Here is a 25,946-nt window from a genome sequence, read left to right on the forward strand (position 1 = left end):
AATCCTTTCATAAATTGGCATTTTTGGTTGTGTTTTAACTTGTAAATATTACTTAATGTAGCTGTGTAAAAGCATTTATTTTTGTGGTAACATGTTAATTTCTTTCTGATAAGATCTGTCCTTAATTCTCTTACAAGGCAAGGAAACGGCAGGCTTTCCTGGAAGAAACATATGGGGGCAGCATGAGAGAGCTAGAACTCCTTTTGGGCAATTTTGCTGTGTCAGGCCTACGGACATCAGGTTAGTTGACTATATGAAATGACAGATGCAGCTGTCAGTGTTCCAAAAGCCACTGCATTGTGGGAATTCTGCAGATGCCGCTGTAATCCCTCTTCTCAACATGCACTGATCTGATGACAAGATAAGAGTGGTCCTCACAGCAGTACAGTGGCCAAGCAGGCTGAGAAAAGGTGACAGAATGTAGGCCTGATGCTGCTGAGCTGGAGCTTAATTTACAAGTGCCAGGGTCAACTTGACAGGCAGTAAAGAGTGAGCTTGCTGGCTTATAATTCCTGTAGGGAACTGAGGCCCTCACAGATTTCTAAGTAAAATACCTGGAAAGGGACCAGATGTTTTTTATGTACCTCGAGCCAAAATACTGCAGCATCTTAAACAACTTGGTAACTGCCAATTCAGGAAGGTTATTTAGGACAACAATAAGGGTTGTTATCTTAACATTCAAAGAAAAAGAGTAAATGCTCCATGTTGGGCATGTGAAAAAATTCCACAGTAACATTTTCTTTATGTACTGGTTAATACAGAGGAACCTCGATTATTCGAAGGACACGGGCGGGCGGTATTTCATTCGGTTAATCGAATTCTGGATAATTGAATGCCGAATAACATAGTTTAGCTGAGCATCGGGCCCTTGCAATCTTGCCAGATAATCCAATATTCAGATAATCGAATGCCGGATAGTTGAGGTTCCTCTGTATTTACATTTCAGTCAATAATTCATGGTTTAGTGCTTTTTCTTGGTCTAAGGATTCTGTGAAAGCCAACTATATTGCATTAGACCGACATTTTAAATAGTGGCAGCTCATGGTTGGTTGTAGTGAGCATTTTTGCAGGGAAAAGCATACTTTTATTCCAGTCTCAGAGGAGACAATGGGAGGCCACTGTAGTGAAGGAACATGCTATAATGAGGAAACTAGAAACATTTCTGTCCTAGTCAAATTTGTGTTAATGCAATTAGTAAATGAATGTTTCAGAAAAAGACTGTTGCTTTCATTAGCAAAATACCATTTCTATAATATGCAATTAAAATAAAAATATAAGTCATGGGTTCAACTTGAGATGATTGAGTGACCTACTGATTGGGAGCTCCACTCTAATTACATCTCTGGGACTAGTTGCAGAAGTGTGATATTTTGTCATTTAACCTTGGCTCTTTGCGTTCCCCATTGCTTGCATTGCCTCAGATGTGAATTTAACATGAATTCTTCTTCAAGGAGACCAGCCACCTGAAGGTGTAGCACAATATAATACTGCAGTCAACTTAGAAAAATATCATCTGTAGTAGATAATGTTAAAAGATAAATGTTCAAAGTTGATGATTTTAATCCATGAACAAATGTTTCTGGTGAGAACATAGAATGGTAAAGCACAGGAACGTGCCCTTTGGCCGAAAATGTTGTACTGAACATGATGCCAAATGAAACTCCACAAAATGGAGTGTTCTTAATATTATTATTTTTATTGGTGATTTTTAAAGATTGTGGGCTGAATTTTATGTATTTTTGGCAAAGTCAAAATTATTGGAGATTATATTGAGATTTTTTGGAGAGATTTCCATTGCAAGGCCCAACAAGTTTTCTCGCTGTATCTTATCAAACTTGCTTTATTAACTACCTACTCCATCCCGAAAACGTCTGCCACAGCTGGTTCCAGCCCCATTTTGCAACATGCTATTCCCACAAAACCTGCCACTCGGCGGATATTTGCTCAAAGACTGATATCACTTGCACCCGTATGAGCTTTAAAATGCTCTGTGCATCCGAACAAGTTTTGGCTTTCTGAAGCTGCCCTGCTTGGTCAAGAATGTTTCTGGAAGATGTCAGAGAAGGGAAAGATGGCACAATAATTCTCTGACGGGGTTCTGAATATTCTGGTTGAGGGGACGGTGCATTGAGGAGGAGTACCCTTCCAGCTTTGGAACAGGCAACATACTTTGGTGGCTTGGGTGACAATGCAGTGCTAAATTGCAATTTTGTTTATAAATGCCACTACTTTTGTTTTGCATCTGTAGCCCCAGATGTAATTGTTTCAGCCTAAGATATAACTTTATGGCCACAGATGATGCTCCATGGACAGATGTTTCTGGTGAGAACATAGAATGGTATAGCACAGGAACGGGCCCTTTGGTCCACGATTTTGGACTGAATTTGATGCCAAATGAAACTAATTCCTTCTACTTGCCCTGGGACCATATCCTTCTAGTCCTTGCATATTTATGTGCTTATCTAAAGGTCCCTTAAGTGCCCTTATCGTATCTGCTTCCACCACCCCGGCAGTGTGTTCCAGACTCCTGATTTGGAGATGCCGGTGTTGGACTGGGGTGTACAAAGATAAAAATCACATAGCACCTGGTTATAGTCCAACAGGTTTAATTGGAAGCACACTAGCTTTCGGAGCGATGCTCCTTCACAACCACCTGATGAAGGAGCAGCACTCCGAAAGCTAGTGCTTCCAAATAAACCTGTTGGACTGTAACCTGGTGTTGTGTGATTTTTAACTTTCCAGACTCTTACCACTCTGTTTAGAAACAAAACCCAAAAAGCCTGCACTTCATGTCTCTTTTGAACTTTCCCCTTCTCACCTTAAATGTATGCTCCCTAGTATTAGACATTTCAATTCTGGGTAAAAGATTCTGACTGTCAATCCTATCTATGCATCTCGTAATTTTCTAACCTTTTATCAAGTCTCCTCTTAGCCTCCACAGTTCAAGAGAAAACAACCTGAGTTTTTCTAGCCTCATTTAATAGCTGGTATCCTCTAATCCAGGCAACATCCTGGTAAATCTCTTCTGCACCCTCTCCAAAGCCTCTATACCCTTCCTGTACTGTGGCAAGAATAATTGAATGCAATGCTCTCAATGAGGCTGAAACATTCTTCCACCACTTTCTTCTGTCTTCTATGGGCAAGCCAATTCTGAATCCATGTGGTCAAATCACTGTGGATCCTATGTATCTTAATCTTCTGGATGAGCCTACCAATGAGGAACCTTGTCGAACACCTTACCAAAGTCTTATAAAGCTGCAACATGACATCCTGACTCTTGTATTCAGTTCCCTGACCAATAAATGCAAACATGCTATACGCCGCCTTTCCCACCCTATCTACTTGCATGGCCATTTTCAGGGAGCTATGGGCTTAAACCCCACGATCCTTCTATACATCAATGCTGTTCAGAATCCTGCCATTAACTGTATACTATTCTTGAACATTTGATCTCCCAAAGTTCAGCACGTCACACTTACCCAGATTAAGCTTCATCGGCCATTTCTCTGCCCATATCTGCAACTGATCTATATCCTGCTGTGTGCTTTGACAACCTTCTACAACTCCACCATCTTTGTATCATCTGAAAACTTACTGACCTATCCATATACATTTTCATCTCAGTCATTTCAATATATCACAAACAGCAGAGGTCACAGTATGGATCCCTGTAGAACACCACTCGTGATGCACTCCACCCTGAAAACCCTTTGTCTTCTATGGGCAAGCCAATTCTGAATCCATGTGGTCAAATCACTGTGGATCCTATGTATCTTAATCTTCTGGATGAGCCCACCAGTGAGGAACCTTGTCGAAAGCCTTACTAAAATCCATATAAGCAACATACACTGCTCCACCCTCATCGATCACCTTAGTCAACTCCTTGAAAAAATTGAATCAAGTTAGTAAGACATGATTTGCCTTGCACAAAGCCATGCTGGCTGTCCCTAATGAGGCCATGCTTTTCCAAATATGCGTAAATCCTGTCACTAAGAACTCTCTCCAATAACTTTCCAACCACCGATGTGAGACTCATTTGTCTATAGTTTCTTGGATTATCCCTATTTCCCTACTTGAACAGAGGAACAACTCTCCAGCCCTCCAGGACCCCAGTGGCTAGTGAGGATATAAAGATCGTAGTCAAGGCTCCAGATATCTCCTCTCTTGCCTCTCTCAGTAATCTGGGGTAGATACCATTAGGTCCTGAGGACTTTTCCATGTTAATACTCTTCAAGAGATCCAACACCACTACTTTCGTAATCTCAAAATGCCCTAGCATATTATCATGCTCCACACTAATCTCACTATCCTCCATATCCTTTTCCTGGGTTAGTACTGATGCAAATACTTATTTAAGATCTTACCCACATCCTCTGCCTCTCAGCACAAGTTCCCTTTATCCTTCAGTGGTCCTACCTTCTCCCTAGTTATCCTCTTTTATTTTTAATGTTTCTGTAGAATGCATTGGGATTCCCTTTAACACTACTTGCAAAGGTCATTTCATGACCCCTTTTTAGTCTCCTAATTCCCTGCTTGAGTACTTGCCTGCTTTCTTTATATTCCTCATGGACCCTGTCCGATTTTTCATTTCCTAAACCTTACAAACTGTATGCTTCTTTATTCCTTTTGACTACATTCACAATCTCCCTTATCTTGCCTTCTTCCTTATTGGAACATACTGGCCTTGAACTCTCCCCAGCAGGTCATTAAACAGTTTCTACATGTCAAATATGGACTTGCCTGATAACAGCTCCTCCCAATTAATACCCCTTAGCTCCTGCCTAATACTGATGTAATTTGCCCTTCCCCAATTTCGTACCTTCCCGTAAAGTCCCGACTTTCTTAAAACTTAAAGTGTTGTGATCACTGTTTCCAAAATGCTTTCTCACTGAAAGATCAGTAATATGGCTAGGCTCACTAGCCAATACAAAGTCCAGTACGCCCCTTCTCTAGTTGGTCTATCCACATATTCTTTCAAGAAACTCTCTTGGATGCACTCAACAAATTCCGCCCTGTCGAAGCCCCTTGCTCTAAAGGAGTGCCAATCAATATTGGGGAAGATAAAGTCCCCACTATTACAATTCTAATTGCCCCTTTTCATAATCTGCCTACACATTTGTTCCTCAATGTCTTGGTGGCTGTTGGGGAACCTATAGTATAATCTTATCAGAGTGATTGCACCCATCTTATTTTTGAGCTCTACCCGTATTGCTTCAGTGATCTGAGTGCAGGTATGACGTTTTCCCTGATTAGTAATGTAACCCCTCCACCTTTTTTACCTTCCTCTAGCTTGTCTAAAACAGCAAAACTCTGGAATATTGAGCAGCCAGTCCTGTACCTCTCTCAACCAAATCTCTGTAATGGCCACAACATCATAGTTCCATATACTGATCCAAGCTCTAAGCTCATCTGCCTTATGTATAATACTCCTTGCATTGAATAAAACACACTTCAGCCCATAAGTGCGATCATCTTCATTTGCCTGACTCTGCCTGTCCTTTCTTTCTGAATTTACTAGTCTTAACATCTAACTTCTCCTCAACTGTTGAACATTTGGATGCAAGAAGGAAAGGTGTATTGAGGGCATGGGTGCTACTGGTATTTTTTGGCACTCATTTTACAACTTCCCTATCCATGTCCAACTTGTCTGTCTAAAAATGTTAACGTGAATATATTACACATTGATATCTGTGGCAGGAAGATGCAAAACAGACAGGGAGGCAAATGCATTAGATTTAGGGATGACACTGGTCTGTGTCCTTTGTAATTCATGGTTGTGTGGAGTAATATTTCCCTTTAAAAGTCCGAACATCGGTGGATCTTGCAGCCCTTCACCATTCTAGTTACTTACCCCACTCACTCTCAGTGTGGTCACAAACATTTTCTCCTCCATTGTGCACTTTTGACAGCGAAGGCTCCTTGGTCATTGGCTTACAGCCTTTGCCTCTACTATTATGAGCCCCCAAATTTCCAGAGTCCTTTACCAATTATCTTTCCCACAAACTTCACAGGATTTGCACACTTCCTGTTTGCCACCCAACCCGTCCAGAGTACCCTGCCAATGTATCAGGGAGCTATAATGGTTGCGAAAATTTGGCAAATGCCAGCTACTGATGTCCTTGGAAGAGTGGTGCTTATAGCTGGTGCCCGTGGATTCTACCCTGAGATGCAGTGTAGTCATGTGCAACATGGACTTCCTTTGGACTGAGTGGCAAGATGAATTAGCCAGGTTTTCATGAGCTTTCTTTAAACCTTACTTGTTCGTTCTTTTGGTAAAATAGGAAGCTAAATATTAGTTAAGTATTTAACAAGCAATATTGTCCTTAATTGGCAATTTATAGTGAAACATAGAAACACAGAAAATAGAAGCAACAATAGGACATTTGGCCATTCAAGCCTGCTCCACTATTCAGTATGATCATGACTGACCATTCAACTTAGTATTCTGTTCCCATTTCTCCTCATATCTTATGATCCCTTCCGCCCTAAGAATTATATCTAATTCCTTCTTGAAAACATTCAATGTTTATCCTTTACTTTTTGCTGTGCAGAGAATTGCAGGTTCATCACACTCTGAGTGAAGACCCTGGTTCTGGAGTTTCCATCCTTTTTGCATTTACCCTGTCTAGTTCTGTTACAATTTTATAGATCAGAGTCGAGAGTGGATGCTGGAAAAGCACAGCAGGTCAGGCAGCGTCCGAAGATGCTAAAATCTCCTAGTTGATTTTAACCCTACTGTGAAGCATCTTCCAAGGATGCCTACCTTGAAGAAGTTCTCCTCCTCTCACTACAAAATCATTGGATGCTGCCTGACCTGCTGTGCTTTTCCAGCACCCTGCTCTCAACTCTGATCTCCAGCATCTGCAATCCTTACTTTCACCTGGATAATCTTTTAGATGTTAATGAGATTACCCTCATTCTTTTTAATTCCAGTGTGCATTGCCCTAATTCATCCAATCTGTGTATGTTTGTCCTGCCAGCCCAAAAGTCAGTCAGGTAAACATTTGCTGCACTCCCTCCATAGCCAGAACATCCTTCCTCAGGCGCACAGTGCTCCAGGTGTGGTCTCATCAAGGTTCTGTAAAACGCCAGCAAGGCATTCCTGCTCCTATATATAAATCCCTTTGCTTTGAAGGCCATCTTATGATTTGCCAGCTACACCACCAGCTGCACCTGCATGCTTACTTTCACCTTGCCACTGTCTATTCTTGCTCCTTGTCAAAAGCATAAAAAATGCATCAAGATGCTTCTGATGTCACTGTGGCCTTCACTGGACTTTTCAGCCAACTCTGCCACACATCACTCAGACCCCTTCTTGTGTTGTAACTATAAAACAATGATACGAGGATAATTATACATAATAACAAAAACCTAGTAATCTAAACATTCGTCCAATTAGCTGTATGCCAGTGCAGCCATTAACTGATGATTTTGGCAGTTTGTGTGCATATAATCAGAATTACTAAAATTTTGAATTAAATATTAATAACGCAACCAAGTGGAAAATTATTATCTTTTGTTTGGTTCGGTCCTTTGGATTACTGGTCAAGTGACATACCATTTGATCACAGTACCCTTCAATTCGTATAAATTAAGGAACTTTAAGTTAACAATAGTTGACATATTAAGTTTCACATAACCAAGCCACTTCTGATATTATGCAAGGACCAATGATGAGTAATCATTCAGAAAATTCTGCTAAAATCAAGCTAACTAACTTATTAAGCTCTTTTAAGTATTTTTTCTCCCCAGAAAAGTGAAGTGTCAATTGTACTTCTTGATGAACAATTCTTTTTATGTCACTAAGTGGGAGCAAGCCATAATTACTGCTTATCAGTTATCAGTCATGTATTTTTTTAAGAACATATAAATGCGCCTAATGGCTTTTGACATCCATAGCTATCCTTGTAATGTCTGCCTCTGGCTAGACAAAGGGGGTATATAGATCAAGGATTGTTATCCAGTCAGATCTTCTCAACTTTAAGGAACTATTTACTAGTGAATTTTGATAAATCTTACTTTGCACTGATGCAAAGACCCTGTCTATATGTTTGATCCCTCCAGCAGATTCTCTCTGTGCTTCTCAGCTCCATGTTTTATTTTTAATAGGAATGAAACATCCGATTAGAATGTTTCATATACTTCTCTATTAAATGTTAAAATACCTGTTCCAAAGAGCTTTTTTTAAACAAGTTGCTATAGTCCAAGCAGTAAAATCCCAGGGCAGCAGATACATGTAGTAATGCCTTATGGTGATTTGAAGTAGCTTTGTCTTTAATGTCACAGATTTCTCAATATGTAAATATTATTTTCAAATTGTCTTCTTCAACTAGTTTGCATTCCCGCTGCTAAACTGGTTAATATTTTAAGAATAAAAAATGAGGTCTGCAGATGCTGGAGATCACAGCTGCAAATGTGTTGCTGGTCAAAGCACAGCAGGTTAGGCAGCATCTCAGGAATAGAGAATTCGACGTTTCGAGCATAAGCCATTCCTGATGAAGGGCTTATGCTCGAAACGTCGAATTCTCTATTCCTGAGATGCTGCCTAACCTGCTGTGCTTTGACCAGCAACACATTTGCAGCTAATATTTTAAGAATGCCAATGTCTGAAGAAAGGGGATCATTTTGATGAATTTCTTTTCTCTCTTGGTTGACACTAGAAGTGTTGATGTTGGAGACTGCATTTAGCTCCACCCAATTTGAGGTAGAGTCTCAATGGAGAATCAGGATTCGAGCTCAAGATCCTGATTGGTTCAGACATGTCATGCTTGACTTCTAATCATCTTAGTAGTTGTGTTGAAATAGTCAGTGTAAATGTTACTAAATGCTGTTGTGCAAGAAATTATGTCTTGTTGCTCAGAAAAGTGTCTCTTGTTGAGTCTCAGTAATGTTTTATCCTCTTCCATATTAACTAACTGCCCCTTAGACCAACTATAAGGTCCACCTTCAATTCTGCCTGACTCTGGGTCCTTATCTTAACATTACCAAACACTTTGATTTAAAAATATCTAGACAGGAGGACTTGGTGAGAGCACTCAACTCGAGGTGGTAATAGATTGTTCTGCAAACTATGTACAATTATGTCAAATTGAGCTTTTTTGCTAATTCATTTGGAAACACTGTTTTTGCACCCTATCCATTTAAGAAATCAGCCACTGAATGACGTTTGTAATTACAGCAAACTGTCGCATAATGTCAAATATCTATAGCATCCCTTTTCTTTGTAATTATTGATGATATTTTTCACTGTTGCAAAGTCATTCCTAATGCCCTATACAATATTACTGTAAATGCTGACAAGAAAGAAGTTGCACTGTACAGAAAAGCACGATATAAGCTTTCTTTGTTGCTTTGCACTATACTGTCCACATAATTCTCGGGCCGGCACGGTGGTTCAGTCGCTAGCACTACTGCCTCATAGCATCAAGGACCTGGGTTCACTTCCAGCCTTGGGCAACTGTCTATATGGAGTTTGCACATTCTACCCGTGTCTGCACGAGGTTCGTCCGGATGCTGCGGTTTCCTTCTACGATCCAAAGATGGGCAGTTTAGATGAATTGGCCATGCTAAATTGCCCATAGTGTTCAGGGATGTGTAGGTTAGGTGCATTAGTCATGGGTAAATATAGGGTAGGGGAATAGGTCTGAGTGGGTTATTCTTCAGAGGGTCAGTGTTGGGCCTGTTTCCACATTGTAGGGATTCTAATTCTGAAAAAAAGAGTTAGATGACATTTACAACTTAAGTGTTAATGGGCTTGTTAAATCTCCTTATTTTCAACTCACTATCTATGCCTCCTCTGATTCATGACTGAGATGTAATTTAGAATAAACTTGAGTAATTTTACCAAAATGTTTAGTATTAAATAGAGTCATGGAAACAGACCCTTTAGTCCAACCCACCCAGGCCGACCAGATATCCCAACCCAATCTAGTCCCACCTGCCAGCACCTGGCCCATGTCCCTCCAAACCCTTCCTATTCATATACCCATCCAAATATCTCTTACATGTTGCAGTTGTACCAGCCTCCACCACTTCCTCTGGCAACTCATTCCATACGTGTACCACTCTGCGTGAAAAGGTTGCTCCTTAGATCTCTTTTATATCGTTCCCCTCTCACCCTAAACCTATGCCCACTAGTTCTGGACTCCCCAATCCCAGGAAAAATACTTTATCTATTTATCCTATCTATGCCCCTCATGAGTTTATAAGCTTCTATAAGGTCACTCCTCAGCCTTGGACGCTTCAGGGAAAACAGCCCCAGCCTGTTCAGCCTCTCCTCATAGCTCAACTCCCCCAACTCTGGCAGCATCCTTGTAAATCTTTTCTGAACCCTTTCAAGTTTCACAACATCTTTCCGATAGGAAGGAGACCAGAACTGCACACAATATTCCAACAGTAGCCTAACCAATGTCCTGTACAGCCACAACATGACCTCCCAACTCCTGTACTCAACACTCTGATCAATAAAGGAAAGCATACCAAACGCCGCCTTCACTATCCTATCTACCTGCGACTCCACTTTCAAGGAGCTCTGAACCTGCACTCCAAGGTCTGTTTGTTCAGCAACACTCTCTATGATCTTACCATTAAGTATGTAAGTCCTGCTAAGATTTGCTTTCCCAAAATGCAGCACCTCACATTTATCTGAATTAAGCTCCATCTGCCACTTCTCAGCCCATTGGCCCATCTGATTAAGATCCCGTTATAATCTGAGGTAACCTTCTTCGTTGTCCACCACACCTTCAATTTTGGTGTCTTCTGCAAAACCATACCTCTTATGCTCACATCCAAATCATTTATGTAAATGACAAAAAGTAGAGGACCCTGCACCGATCCTTGTGGTACTCCACTGGTCAGAGGCATCCAGTCTGAAAAACAATCCTTCACCATCACCTTCTATCTTTTACCTTTGAGCCAGTTCTGTATCCAAATGGCTAGTTCTCTCTGTATTCCGTGGGATCTAACCTTGCTAACCAGTCTCCCATGGGGAACCTTGTCAAACACCTTACTGAAGTCCATATTGATCACATCTACTGCTCTGCCCTCATCAATCCTCTTTGTTACTTCTTCAAAAATCTCAATCAAGTTTGTGAGACATGATTTCCCATGCACAAAGCCATGTTGACTATCCCTAATCAGTCCTTGCCTTTCCAAATACATGTACATCCTGTCCCTCAGGATTCCCTCCAACAACTTGCCTATCACCAACGTCAGGCTCACTGGTCTGTAGTTCCCTGGCTTGTCGTTATCACCCTTCTTAAACAGTGGCGCCACGTTTGCCAACCTCCAGTCTTCTGGCACCATACCTGTGACTATTGATGATAAAATATCTCAGCAAGAGGCCTAGCAATCACTTCCGTAGCGTCCCACAGAGTTCTAGGCTACACTCTAGGTCCGGGGGATTTATTCACCTTTATCCTTTTCAAGACATCTAGCACTTACTCCTTTGTAATATGGACATTTTTCAAGGTGTCGCCATCTATTTCCCTACGTTCTATATCTTCCACATTGTTTTCCACAGTAAATACTGATGCAAAATACTCGTTTAGTACCTCCCCCATTTTCTGCAGCTCCACACAAAGGCTGCCTTGCTGTTCTTTGAGGGGCCCTATTCTCTCCCTAGTTACCCTTTTGTCCATCATGTATTTGTAAAACCCTTTGCATTCTCCTTAATTCTATTTGCCAAAGCTATCTCATGTCCCCGTTTTGCCCTCCTGATTTCCCTCTTAAGTATACTTTATACCCTGAGGGTATGCCTTTATACCTTGAGTATTCCCTCGATCTATCCTGTCTATACCTGACATATGCTTCCTTCTTTTCCTTAACCAAACCCTCTATTTCTTTAGTCATCCAGCATTCCCTATACCTCCCAGCCTTTCATTTCACCCTGACAGGAATATACTTTCTCTGGATTCTCATTATCTCATTTCTGAAGGCTTTCCATTTTCCAGCTGTCCCTTGACCTGCAAACATCTGCCCCCAATCAGCTTTCGAAAGTTCTTGCCTAATTCTGTCAAAATTGGCCTTTCTCCACGTTAGAACTTCAACTTTTAGATCTGGTCTATCCTTTTCCATCGCTATTTTAAATCTAATAGAATTATGGTCGCTGGCCCCAAAGTGTTTCCCCACTGACACCTCAATCACCTGTGCCCTGCCTTATTTCCCAAGAATAGGTCACGTTTTGCACCTTCTCTAGTGGGTACATCCACATACTAAATCAGAAAATTTTCTTGTACACACTTAACAAATTCCTCTCCATCTAAACCCTTAACACTATGGCATTCCCAGTCTCTGTTAAAATGCTATGGAAAGTTAAAATCTCCTACCATAACCACCTTATTGTTTTTACAGATCGCCAAGATCTTCTTACAAACTTGTTTCTCAATTTCCCTCTGACTATTAGGGGTTCTGTAATACAATCCCACTAAGGTGATCATCCCTTTGTTATTTCACAATTCCACCCAAATAACTTCCCTGGATGCATTTCCAGGAATATTCTCCCTCAGTACAGCTGTAATGTTATCCCTCATCAAAAACGCCACTCCCCCTCCTCTCTTGCCTCCCTTTCTATCCTTCCTGTAGCATTTGTATCCTGGTACATAAGCTGCCAGTCCTGCCCATCCCTGAGCCATGTTTCTGTAATTGCTATCATACCCCACTTCCGTGTTCCTAACCATGTCCTGAGTTCATCTGCCTTCCCTGTTAGGCCTCTTGAATGAAATAATTGCAGTTAAATTTATTAGTCCTACCTTGTCCCTTCCTGCCTTGACTGTTTGACTCGCTTCTGTTCTCAACTGTACCAGTCTCAGATTGATCACTTTCCTTACTGTCTGCCTGGGTCCCACCTTACTAGTTTAAATCCTCCCGAGCAGCTCTAGCAAATCTCCCTTCCAGTATATTAATCCCCTTCCAATTTAGGTGCAATCCGTCCTTCTTGTATAGATCACTTCTACCACAAACGAGATTCCACTGATCCAAAAATGTGAATTCTTCTCCCATAAATCAACTCTTTAGCCATTCATTCATCTGCTCTATCCTCCTATTTCTGTCCTCACTAGCTCGTAGCACCTGGAGTAATCCAGATATTACTACTCTCAAGGACGTCCTTTTTAAATTCCTGCCTAACTCTCTGTAATCTCCCTTCAGAATCTTAACCTTTTCCTTTCCTATGCTATTGTTTCCAATGTGGACAATGACCTCTTGCTGGCCCCTCTCCCCTTTGAGAACATTCTGCATCCTCTCTGAGACATCCCTGATCCTGGCACCAGGGAAGCAACACACCATTCTGCTTTTTTGCTGCTGGCCACAGAAATGTCTCTCTGTACCTCGAACTAGAGAGTCCCCTAACACAACTGATCCCTTGGAACCTGACAAACTCCTCGTTGCATTAGAGCCAGTCTCAATGCCAGACACTTGGCTGTTCATGCTACATTCCTCTGAGAATCCATCACCCCCTATATTTTCCAAAACAGCATACTTGTTTGAAATGGGAATAGCCACAGTAGACTCCTCTACTAGCTGCCTACCTCTTACCTTTCCTGGAGTTTACCCATCTACCTGACATTATCTGTGACTTTCCCCCCTTCCTATAACTACCAACCATCACATACTGTTGCTTTTGCAAATTCCTCACTGCCTCTAACTGTCTCTCCAACCAATCCATTCAAATCTGATAGGATTCTCAACCAACACCATTTATTGCAAATATAATCCGCAGTAACCCTTAAACTGTCTTAAAACTCCCACGTATGACAAGAAGCGCATATCACTGCTAAAGGCTATTTTTGCTCCTTCGCAATCTACAGACCCAGAAAATAACACTGTCTTATTGCTTTACAAAACACTGCCCCGGTTAAATTAATAGTGATGGCTTATATTTTAAGTTTAATCAAGAGACATATCTCAAAAAATATAAAATCAAGAAAGAACCCACACACTTAAAACAATTCACATATTTGTTTCTGCGCTGTGTACTTCGCCCAAACAGTTCCTCCAAGATCAGTTGTGAACTTCACTGTTTGTTAATTTTCCCAGACACACTCCGATGTCCAGCAATACATAAATTCAAACAGCAAAGGCAGTAACTGTGCACTGTGTCAGTTTCTCTCTCTCTCTCTCCTGCACTGACCTCACCATGTGCTTCCTTTGTCTGTTCTTCTCTCTTTTAAAACTGCTGTTGTTTTGACTTTTTTCCCCCAAAATTCCAAAACAATGCAACAGCATATAAAACAGTAATTGCTGCTCCTGGAATTCGAGGAAATCACCTCCAACACCTAAAATACCTCAAAAAAAGGAGCAGCTGTTACAGCCAGACATTTTTCCCGTCCTCCATCTTGGAAATGATGTAAAAGTAATCCAATTTATGAGAAGGTTATGATGCGTTCAGAGCGAGAGTGATTCTTGAAGTCGGCAATTTAACATTTTAATTACATTTTATTTTCCCAATAAATGCATACAAATTTTTGAATACTGCAAGGTCATTAGCATCTGAACATGTTGAATTCAAATTATTTCTTCCCTCCAGTACCATGCATATAACTCGAAGAAAATGTAATGGTTGAAATATTTTTATTTGTAATCTTAACTAACATACAGAATATTGTACTGCAGAGACAAATTTTCTGCTTTTTGAAATCATACTCTACCCATGCATACTTCATACCAGGGAGTTAAAATTTCATCTAAATATTGTGAAGATTAAAATTGATTCCAGTCCCTACCTCCAATTCCAACCAGGAGCTGTTGTGCTTTGAAGAATATAGATAATAGGTACGTGGGAACATTACCATCTGTTGGTTCCCCTCCAAGCGACATACCATTTTGACTTGGAACTATTAGGGATCTGGGTTCGATTTCAGCCTCGGGCGACTGTCTGTTTGGAGTTTGCATATTTTCCCTGTGTCTGTCTGAGTTTCCTCCGGGTGCTGCGGTTTCCTCCCACAATCCAAAGATGTGCTGTTTAGGTGAATTGGCCATGCTAAATTGCCCATAGTGTTCAGAGATTAAAGTCTGGTTGAAGATTTGTAGCTCGGGTGACCAACACACACAGACCAAGTCCTAAACTATGAAAGTAACCACCCCAACACACACAAACGAAGCTGCATCAGGACACTATTCAAAAGAGCCACAACACACTGCAGTACACCAGAACTGCGAAAAGAGGAAGAGGAACACCTATACAAGATATTCGCCAAAAACGGATACCCACGCAACTTTATCACCAGATGCCTAAGAGATAGACCACGGAACGAGGACATGCCACAACCAAAAGGACTAGCCACACTACCATACGTCAGGAGCGTCTCAGAACTGACAGCCAGACTACTGCGACCCTTAGGACTCATAACAGCCCACAAGCCAACTTCCACACTCGGACAACAACTCACTAGAACAAAGGACCCAATAGCCAGCACGAGCCAAACTAATGTAGTTTACAAAATACCATGCAAGGACTGCACAAAACACTATATAGGACTAACAGGAAGACAGCTAACAATCCGCATCCACGAACATCAGCTAGCCACAAAACGACACGACCAGCTATCCCTAGTAGCCATACACTCAGACAACCAGGAACATGAATTTGACTGGGAAAACACTACCATCATAGGACAAGCCAGACAGAGAACAGCCAGGGAATTCCTAGAGGCATGGCATTCATCCACAAACTCCATTAACAGACACATAGACTTGGACCCAACATACAAACCACTACAGCTGAAACTGACACCTGGAAACGGCAAGAAGATCCATCAACAGACACATCAACCTGGACCCCACATACAAACTACTACAGCTGAAACTGACACCCGGAAGCGGCAAGAACAAACCACAATAAATACCGGAAGATACATCAAAGCAGCGCTTCTCAGGAGGCTCCAATAGCACTGATGATGTTCCCTAGCCAGGGAACGAAACGTTTGCAGCAAAAACTGTTCAGAGATGTGTAGGTTGTGTTGGTAGATCAATATCTTGGGACTTGTTTCTTGATAGTATTGTGGATCTCTCTCTTTCTCTGTCTCTTCTACCCCCTCCTCCACCCAACTTCTGCTGCACCCACAATGATGGTCCATCTGTGATGCCCAAATCCTGTGAATGAATAAAAAAAAGTCCATGGAATAGTGGCTGAATCTGACTGCTAAATTTGATTCTGAGATGAGAGCTTCTAACCACATGCATTCATGGCATCACTTAAACAGTCCATTTCAGAAACTGTAACATTCCCCAAATGCCATTTCTCAGCATATCATCTGTTGAAGCCCTCATCCATATCTTTGTTATTTCTAACTCCAACACATTCCTGGCTGTGCCTCCACCATTTGCTCTCCATAGACTTGAGGTTATCTAAAGCTCTACTGCTTGTATCTTAACGCCATCACCATGTGCTCACTGAGCTGGAATATCTCCTGATTAATTTTTAAAATTCCTTGACTCGTTTTAAAGTCTTCAACCCTTCCTACTTTTATAGTCGTCTCCGATTCTATAATCACATGAGATATCTGCATCCCTCCAATTCTGTTATGTGTATCCCTTTTTTAAATTAATTGTTCCATCACTGACACTTGTAAATTCTTCTATGCTGCTATTGATCCAATCTCTAGTATTTCTTCCGTGAATGTTTCTGCCTCCTTACCTCTCTTTCCTCTTTTCAGGTTCTTTTTTACAGCTTATCCTTTTGACCATGCTTTTAGCTATCTGCTCTGATACAGGTTTACCACCTCATGCTGACCTTATGATGTTTCATTATGTTAAGAGCATGTGTTTAGCTATGTTTAAAAACTCTATAAATATAAGTTGTTGGGAAAAAAATGTCTTTGCCTTTCTTCCCTCATTCACTAAAAACGTCTGTGCTATTAGATTAGGGTGATCAAAAGATTTCAAAGTCTTCAACATTGCACATCAGAGATACAGTGTGACAATGCATACCTGATTCTAATTCTAATTATTTCATAATAATTTTCTGTCATAATTGCAACATTGGTAGCAGTTTCAGGGTGACGATGTTATATTTTTATGAATGGCTGTAAGGAGGAATTCAGAATAGTGCCTGACAGCAGATTGCTTTTTTGAAAACATGATAATTTAAAACCTAGAAATAAAGGTAATATTTGCTGTGTCATTCTGCTTATACTGTATGCTCTTCATAACTTCTGAGATAATTAATTATTCCATATTTACCCATTCAATAAATATATCAATACACTGATAAAGATTGATGTTGAATAACTTGTGAAATTTAGTGGTTTTTCGGCACAACATCTATTTTCTAACTGCAGTGTTATAAGGCAATATTTAAAAGCTTTATATGTCTTCCCTTTTTCCTCCTTTAGGCAGTCGCAAGGACAAAGAAAAACCCTTAAGCCCCTCTGTCGTCCTTGAGAATTTGAGACAAACCTTGACAGATTACCAGAGCAGGCTAGAAGACACATCTAATGAGGTAACACTTGCACTGTTTGGTGCCTAAGATGCAGCCCTTGGCCTGCAGCAGTATGTGTTACCCACTCATTACAAAGGTCATGGGAGATTGCAGTGACCACAGGGAGTCCAGGATTGACAGCTTTGCAGTTACCTATGGTGTCTGAGAAAACAACATAAAATGTGGTCATAGTGTTTAGTCCAAGAAAATCAAACAGTTTTACAGGACTGTTATTTTAGGAAACCTTTTAAGAACACTTCACTGAATTCCAATGTTTATTTTTTGAAATGAGGTAAAAATAAAAATTTTAGTGTCTCATTTCCATTTGCTCAACAGGCTGTACATGTAACTGCATATTTATGAGTAGCAGATTTAACAAAACACATTTTCTTGAAACGTTTGTCGCAAAATTGTATTACCATGTTAGTATTTGAAGTGACCCACTGAATGTTTGAAGGTTGTTAATCAAACAGCTCACATTGTTATGTTCATTGTGTCTGTGTCTTTGTTTCAAAAAATACAATTACAGTGGCTTTGGGAATTTCAAGAGGGATTGTAAACTGTTAGAAAACTAAGAAAATAATTACATTTCTAACTGCACCAGAAATCTTTTGATCCTCCTGAATCAGCCTTGTGAAATGGTATAGTGAATATATTTTTGAAAATTCTGCCGAAGCTGAAATAAGAAACTTCAAAGTAACCAGGAACATGTTACCCGGGGTGAATTGTTACCAGTGAAGATAAATGTCACATGATCCCCAGCAGTGTGGAGGGATTGACACAGCAATCTTTGGCTCAAAAATGTTCTTAGTTGTGAAGCAGTGCCAGAGTTAGCAGAGAGGAGACTAGGAGGGTGGCTCTAGTGAAAGCAAAAGGGAATAGTTTGACAGAAAGAAGAATGAACTGTCAGAGAAAATAAATCGCAAGCTGTGGCATCGAACTGATGATCTGCCACTCGACATCCATGTACAGTGACATGTGACTGACCCCATAGATGTGTCGCAGTGAAACAGGAACTAATATTGCAGTTGGATTAAAAAAGACACTAGTGTCAGCTGCTTATGCAAAAGATGCTTTTTTTTCAATCAAGTAACAAGCTTTTAAAATATTCTTGATTCCAGACTGTACATTATCCATTGAGGGTAATTTGAACTTTAGAGGGTAGTGTGAAATGTGAGTGTTGGATGGGCCATCTGCATATTCTCTCTCCACTTTCCATTGCTCCATTTAGTGAATTGTACCGATTGGGTTTTGTTTTAGCTTCAGTGGCAACTTCCATCTCCTGTCGCATTACCAAGGTTAGCCTCTGGCAGCTAATGATGTAGTAATCAATAACCTACTAAGGGCACTGTCTGGACCCAATACACAGGTGGTCTAGCCAAACCTGATGATCTGTTAATCAGTTATTGTGTACTATCTCAGTTCTTCTCTTTAACATATTGCCTTTCCTTACTGCCAGTTTGGCAACTAAGGCTTTGATTTCTTGCATATGTGCAATCATCAGCATATGGATGCTGCTAATATGCTGTAATTCAAGAGGTAAACAGCGTTTGTGGCCATTCTTGCCCTTACAAGCTGATATAATCTCAAAATGATTTGCCAGATATCAAAACTATTAGCAATGAGATAAGTGAAGCATCAAAAACAGACCTTCCCCTTTCTCCCCATTGTGTTCTTGCCTCAAATCATTGGATCCTCACCCTCTCTGCTCCCCCTCTCTGCGCCCCCTCTTCCTCCACCTGGTTGGATCTTCACACCCCTCTCTCCCGTGGCATCCTTTTACCCTGCATTTCTAATGCATCCTCTTCCGGGCCCTGTCTCTAATGCATCCATTTCTGCTTACTCCCTCCACTATCCTTTTGTCCACTTGTGCCGTAAAAATATTCAAAAAAGCTGCTTCCATCACCTTTGCAGGAAAAGAATTCAAAAACTCTCAATGCCCAGAATAGATTTTGCATCATCTCTGGAATACATAGGTGAGAAGTTATTGTTAAACAGTACACCCCTAGTTCTAGATCTTTCCAAAATAGGAAGCATTCTTTCTCTGTCAACTCTGTCAAAACCCCTCATGATCATAAATGTTTCTATCAAGTCATTGCTTGTTCTGTGAACTCCAACAGATACAAGCCTATCTTGAACAACTTTATTCAAGACAATCCATCCTTTTTAAAATTATTTATTTATCTGTGGGATGTAGGTGTTGCTGGCTGGCCAGCATTTATTACCCATCCCTAGTTGCCCTTGAGAAAGGGGTGGTGAGCTGCCTTCTTGAGCCGCTGTAGCCCACCTGCTGTGGGTTGACCCACAGTGCTATTAGGGAGGGAATTCCAGGATTTTGACCCAGCGACAGTGAAGGAACAGTGATTTGTTTTTTTCCCAAGTCAAGATGGTGAGTGGCTTGGAGGGGAATTTGATGGTGGTGATGTTCCCATGCATCTGCTGCCCTTGTCATTCTAGATGGAAGTCGTCGTGGGGTTTGGAAGATGCTGGCTAAGCATCTTTGGTCAATTTCTGTTGTGCATCTTGTAGATAGTGGAAGGAGTGGATGCTTGTGGATGTAGTGTCAGTCAAACAGGCCGCTTTGTCCTGGAAGGTGTCAAGCCTCTTTAGTGTTGTTGGAGCTGCACTCATCCACGCAACTGGGAAGTATTCCGCCACAATCCTGACGTGTTTGTAAATGGTGGACAGGCTTTAGGGAGTCAGGAGATGAGTTATTTACCACAATATTCCTAGCCTCTCACTTGCTCTTATAGTCATTATTGTGCATTCATTGGTGAACATCCCCACTTCTGACTTTATGATGCAGGGATGGTCATCAATGATGCAGCTGAAAATGATTGGGCCTACCCTGAGGAACTCCTGCAAGAGATGTGCTGGAGTTGGGATGACTGACCTCCAACAACCACAACCATTTTCTTATGTGCCAAGCATGACTCCAAATAGTGGAGAGTTTGTCCCCTGATACCAATTGATTCCAGTTTAAGTGATTACAAAACCAGTCTTTAAGAAAATTTGCTCTGGACTCCAACCCTTAAGTTTGCACAAGTCCTCAGCTAGGCTGAGAACCTTTACTGGGGAACCTTTACAGATTAAGTATACAACTTCAGTTCTGATTTCTCATGCTAAGCAGCTGGTTCGGTTGCCAGTGATTGTAGTAAGAGGCTCAGGTCCAAGCTCGATGGGGCAAAATTGGTTGAGAAAGATTCTCCTTGATTGGTTCAACATTTTTCGATTAGAAATTGCTGCCTGAACAAAGTCCTAATTAAATAATTGGATGTTTTTCGGTAGGTATAGGCACTATCCAAAGAGCCAAGGTCACCTTGCAAGTTGACCAGGAAGCAATTCCATGATTCTGCAAGGTCCACCCAGTGCCATTTGTCTGACGGGCAAAAGTAGAGGCAGAAATCAGAAAGTTGGAAAGCAAAGGAATCATCAAACTAGTCCAGTTTGCAGAATGGGCAGCACTGATCATACTGATTGTGAAGCTGGACAGGTTGATTTGCCTTGGTAGGGATTTTAAGCAAATGGTAAATGGCTTTCCACAGCTGGATAAATATGCAATCACTTGCATAGAGGAATTATGTGCAAAGCTGGCAGGAATACTGTCTTACATGAAATTGGACATGAGTCATGTGTACTTGTGGTTAGATGATGATTCCCAGAAGAAGACTACAATTAATATCCGTAAGGGCTTTTACCAATATATGAGATTGCCATTTGAGGTATCGTCAGCCTGTGCAGTTTTTCAGCAGTCCATGGAAAACATTTTACAAGGTCTATCCCAGGTTGTCATTTATCTAGGTGATGTGCTACTAATAGGGATAACCAGTAAAGAGCATGTAGATAACTTGGGCATAGTCCTTAGATGTTTCTCCCAGGCGTCTGTCTTAGCAGAAAATAATATGTGTTCTAGGCCCCTCAAATAGCCAACTTGGGCTACAAAGTTGACAGGACCTACTTGGGCTGCAAAGTTGACAGGACCAAGTTACAACCATTGGAAGATAGAGTGAGGGTGAACAAGAGTGCCCTGTTCCACTTCTGTATCCGAGCTTATGTCTTGCTTGGGCTTATGAATTATTATGGAAAGCTCATACATTACCTGGCTTCCATTCCAGCACCTTGCATCAACTCTTTCAAAAAAAGGGTCAGCTTTGTAAATGGTCACATACCCAAGCCATAGCTTTCAGAGAAGTGAAGAAACAGCTCTCATCCTCTCAGGTGTTGGCACTCTATGATCCCAAACGAGATCTGGTAATGACATGCAATGCCTCCCTGTGTGGCATTATGGTAGTATCACCTCCTAGGTGGCCCAATGAATACAACAGCACAATAACATACTAGACTTTGGTTAATGCAGAGTGTAAATACGCCCAGTTAGAGAAGGAAGGTTTGGCAATCATGTTTGGAGTCAGGAAGTTTGACCAATGTATGGATGTAAATTTGTAATAATAACAGACCACAGACCCTCTACTTAAAAAGGACAAGGCAGTGCAGCTCATAGCTACAGGCCAAATTGAGCATTGGACTCTAATACTATCTGTGTATAATTGCATTGTCCGAAAATTCAAGTACCTCATAGCCTCCTCCTGCTGGCAGATACACCATTGTGAAAGAGTCCTTGTGGATTTGAATTTTCTGGACACACTTCTAGTCAAAGCTGACAATATCAGACTTTGGACACAGAAAGATCTGTTCTTGGTGAAGTTGAAACAGCTGGTGGTGAAGGGGGAAGCCAAAGAGCCACCACAACCAGAACTGAAACCTTTTTGGACCTGGAGAGACCAGATCACAGTAGAAGATGGCATGATACTATGGGGAGCAATAGTGATTCTCCTAAGCAAAGGTCACCACTAAATACTGGCTGACCTCCACCAGGGTGATGCAGAGGTGTCCAGAATGAAGATGTTGGTAAGATGTTACATCTGATGGCCAGGATTTGATGCAGACATAGCCATGTTAATGGAATAGTGCCCAGAGTGCTAACAAAGACAAATATTACTGCCAGCAGTTCCCCCACATTCATGGCAATGGCCAGGTTACACATCGGCTGTGCAGGTCCTTTCATGTGCTCAATGTTTTAGTCATTGTGGATGTCCACTCAAAGTAGCTGGATTCCCCAGATGGACGATGGACCAGAAGAAGAGGATTAAGACTTTGGCAAGAGCTCCTTTATACTTTGGTTTGAAAGCAGGGTGCACAGAGTTCAATCTTCAAACACTGCGATGAGGATAGAAAAGCAATGCACATGTTTTGCAATATACTGACTCACGGAAGTGATGGCCATAGATAACAGGTCATCATTTCCCAATGAGGAATCTAAGTAACTCCTAAAGTTGAATGATATTCGTCATATAAGGACAAATCAATACCAACCAATTATCCAATTATGTGACAGAAAAAGCGGTCCAAACTTTGAAGGCAGGCTTAAAGAAATAGCCGACGCCGTCACTAGATACCAAACTGTCCTGGATCCTATTTGATTGTAGGATCACCTCCTCCCCTCCCCTTCCCTCCTCCCCCCATCCTCAGGGGCCTGGGTTTGGGTAAGGTTAAAGTAATAACAGAAACATCAAGACTTCTAAAATCAAGACAGACTGTTTACATCAGGGGATGAAGTTTGGTGTAGGAACCACAGGAATGGCCCTGGAAGGGTAAGAGGCATGGTTGATGTGAGGTCAGATCCAGTAATGTATAAAGTTCCTGTAGGTACAAGGTTACTGAACATGCACGTGTACCATATGAAAACTGCAAACTAGCAAACAGTGCTGCAGTCACAAGAGGCGAGTTACTGTGTATTATACACCACCCGTATCAGAGGCAGACCTGGAGGAACCTGACCTGATGCTAACATCAGGAGGATTTGCAAAAACTAACTGGGCTAAGTCCTTTGTCTTAAAGGGGGGCTGGTTAGCGATTGTAACGAGAGACGCCAGATGATTGAGTACACAATATGATTTCCCTGATTTGGACTGTTAAGCTGGTCCAGGCAGGGAGCCCTGGCTGATAGATATGAACAGGTGTGTCAGAGGTTCTGTTCACTCTGAGGAAGCTGGATCAGTATTTAAGAGTGCCCACGTATAAATAAAGGCTAACTTGGTAACAGGATATTGGCGTCAGCAGCCTCTTTCTTCCTGCCTTTTATCCCCACTACAAATTGTTAAAATTTGGGGTCCTCTTCAAAACTGTACTTTTACTCTTCCATATTTAGTATTTCCCAAGTAAAACATGAGACCTTATTTAGCTGTGTTACTAGCCTTTTACCTTCATTTAGCCTTCTAAATGAAAGATTTGTCAGGTATCACACTACTCAGTTATGAGTGTGATATTTTCCAAAATAAGAAAGCTTTGTTCTTAGAAGGAGTGAAAAGTAACCTTGAACTGCAGGTGGATAAGGTGACAATGGTCATCTGACTTCAGGAATAGCTGTCACATTGTTCATTGACCAGAAATAGTCAATTGATTGACACAGCATTAATTACTTGTCCCTAGAAATTGGGTACATCAACAGTTCTTCAGCGATAGGCAGTAGTCCTCATTCAACGGTCTTAAGGGAGCTGTCTTCCCCAGCTGGAAGATGGACCAGAAGAAGAGGATTAAGACTTTGGCAAGAGCTCCTTTATACTTTGGTTTGAAAGCAGGGTGCACAATTTTAATGAGATAACACATACTGTCTCAACAGCCTATGTGTCCTCTGGTATTTGTGAACCATTTCCAAATGTCACAACTGTATATTTATCTAATTATACATTATAATTATGTGTTGTATCTAAACTGCTGCTTCTTAATAAACTGAAAAAAGAATGACCAGAAAATTGCTCTCAATTGTCAGAAATCCTATATTTGGTATCTATGATCATGAACCAACAAAATAGCCCCAAAACACACTTGCTTATTTGCCCTCCACACTGCCTCTCTAATTATAGGCTGTTTCTTGCACATATTTACTGCTTATTAAGAACAAGCACTCCAAAGGAACAACTCTCATCTATTCTATCCATTCTACGTATGTCGGTGGGTTTTTTCTGATTGGGCAGCTGTGACATTTTCCGAAGTGTTTTGGGAGCTCCAGGGGCAAATTATCCGCTGCCTCCGTGTATTTCGAGTGCTATTTTCTGCTAGACAATTCTGATTTTGGGATTGTTGAATTGGCCAATCAGTATCATCAGCATGTTCTCATTCACACTTCTAATCTGTCATAAAATAGCAAATCATTCCATTTCTTTTGATGTAGCTGTCTAAGGAAATGTGTCTGATTTTTATCTTAGTATAAATGTAACTAGAAAATTTTACATCATAATGTTTCCAATGCCATTGCCATAACTTTCCTTGCCTATGTATGGATTGTGAGTCTTGTACTCTGACTCTTCTTGTGGTAATGTATTCTTGCCCTTGTCCTATATTTTCCAATATCTTCTCTCATGCACTCGGATCTCCAGAGAGGTTGTCTAGATTGCAATCAGTAGTTGAAATCCTGGGGGACTTTTATCTGGCTTTCTCTAGATACATCTGGATCAGTGATGAATTCCCCAAAGGTTTGTATAAATAAGATTATCTAACATGCATTTGACTAGAAATTGAATCCAAAGCTGTCTAATCTGTAAGGCATAGGACAACAGAACATACTACATTTACCTCTAGAGCCATTGATGGAGGTATATATTTCCTTTACAAGACTTGAAGCTTTATGTAGGGCAAAATAATTAGTTTTCATCTCTTTGACTGACTAATGTACAATTACTCTACTATTTTTGACCCCAGGAGGAAACAGCCATTTTCTAAAGGCTTGAAGTTTTGCCAGTGATTAAAATAAATATATGTATGCAACTGACCCAGGAAAACAATTTTTGCATGACATTTTTAAGAATATCTGAGACTACAGAGCAATAAATGCCTTTAGCAATTTTTGCTTTTGTAAAAATGAGTATTTGTGAGTGAATGACAAATATTGTTAGCCTGACCTTCATTGATGAATGTTCATTTAATCATTAAGTTCTGGGGGTGGGCACTAATAAGTAGATGCGAGGAGTGGGTGAAATTTGGTATTAATGAGGCAGTTAGCTGGCTGCCCACTTTAAATTAGCCTAGTGTCGTTGTTCAAAGTAAATCTGTTGAAATAAGCTTTGGGACTACTGTCTTGGGAAACAACACCATTTTATCTTGGCGTATTAGTCTTAATTGTATGGCTATCTATGTATACTTTAATTAGTGTGAATAAATAGCTGCATTTGATTAATGAACTATGTTTCTACTATTGACCCCGGAATGTTTAATTAATACCACAATTTGATTGATGGCATTGATGTTTTAGTAAATGTGTCCTAGATCTGAGTTTGCAAATCCAAAACCTAAACCTGAGGGCAGGCTGCAGATAGGGAAATAGCTTTTTTGGAAAAGCAGTAATTGGAGTAACTTGACGTTGCCAGAGAATTGAACTGTTTCATGATGTAAAACTGTGTTGGGAGAACATCCACCATTCAAAACTGGAAACACAATGAAGATTTGGATGGAAGCATATCTGCCATGTTACAAA

At 40.9% G+C, this 25,946-nt stretch overlaps 1 protein-coding gene across 4 annotated transcripts in view; it reads left to right on the top strand.

Moving 5' to 3' along the window:
• The window catches only part of LOC132824973 (coiled-coil domain-containing protein 171-like), a 265,522-nt gene that overhangs the window by 73,502 nt on the left and 166,074 nt on the right, over positions 1–25,946 (top strand). For all 4 annotated transcript variants that reach the window (XM_060839917.1, XM_060839908.1, XM_060839927.1 and 1 more), the window contains 2 exons: positions 138–240; positions 17,331–17,437. In XM_060839917.1, coding sequence (XP_060695900.1) covers positions 138–240; positions 17,331–17,437 — 210 coding nt within the window. The remainder of the gene's footprint in view (positions 1–137; positions 241–17,330; positions 17,438–25,946) is intronic.

This window comes from Hemiscyllium ocellatum, chromosome 2, assembly GCF_020745735.1.
Source record: "Hemiscyllium ocellatum isolate sHemOce1 chromosome 2, sHemOce1.pat.X.cur, whole genome shotgun sequence".
In the NCBI taxonomy this organism is placed as follows: Eukaryota; Metazoa; Chordata; class Chondrichthyes; order Orectolobiformes; family Hemiscylliidae; genus Hemiscyllium; species Hemiscyllium ocellatum.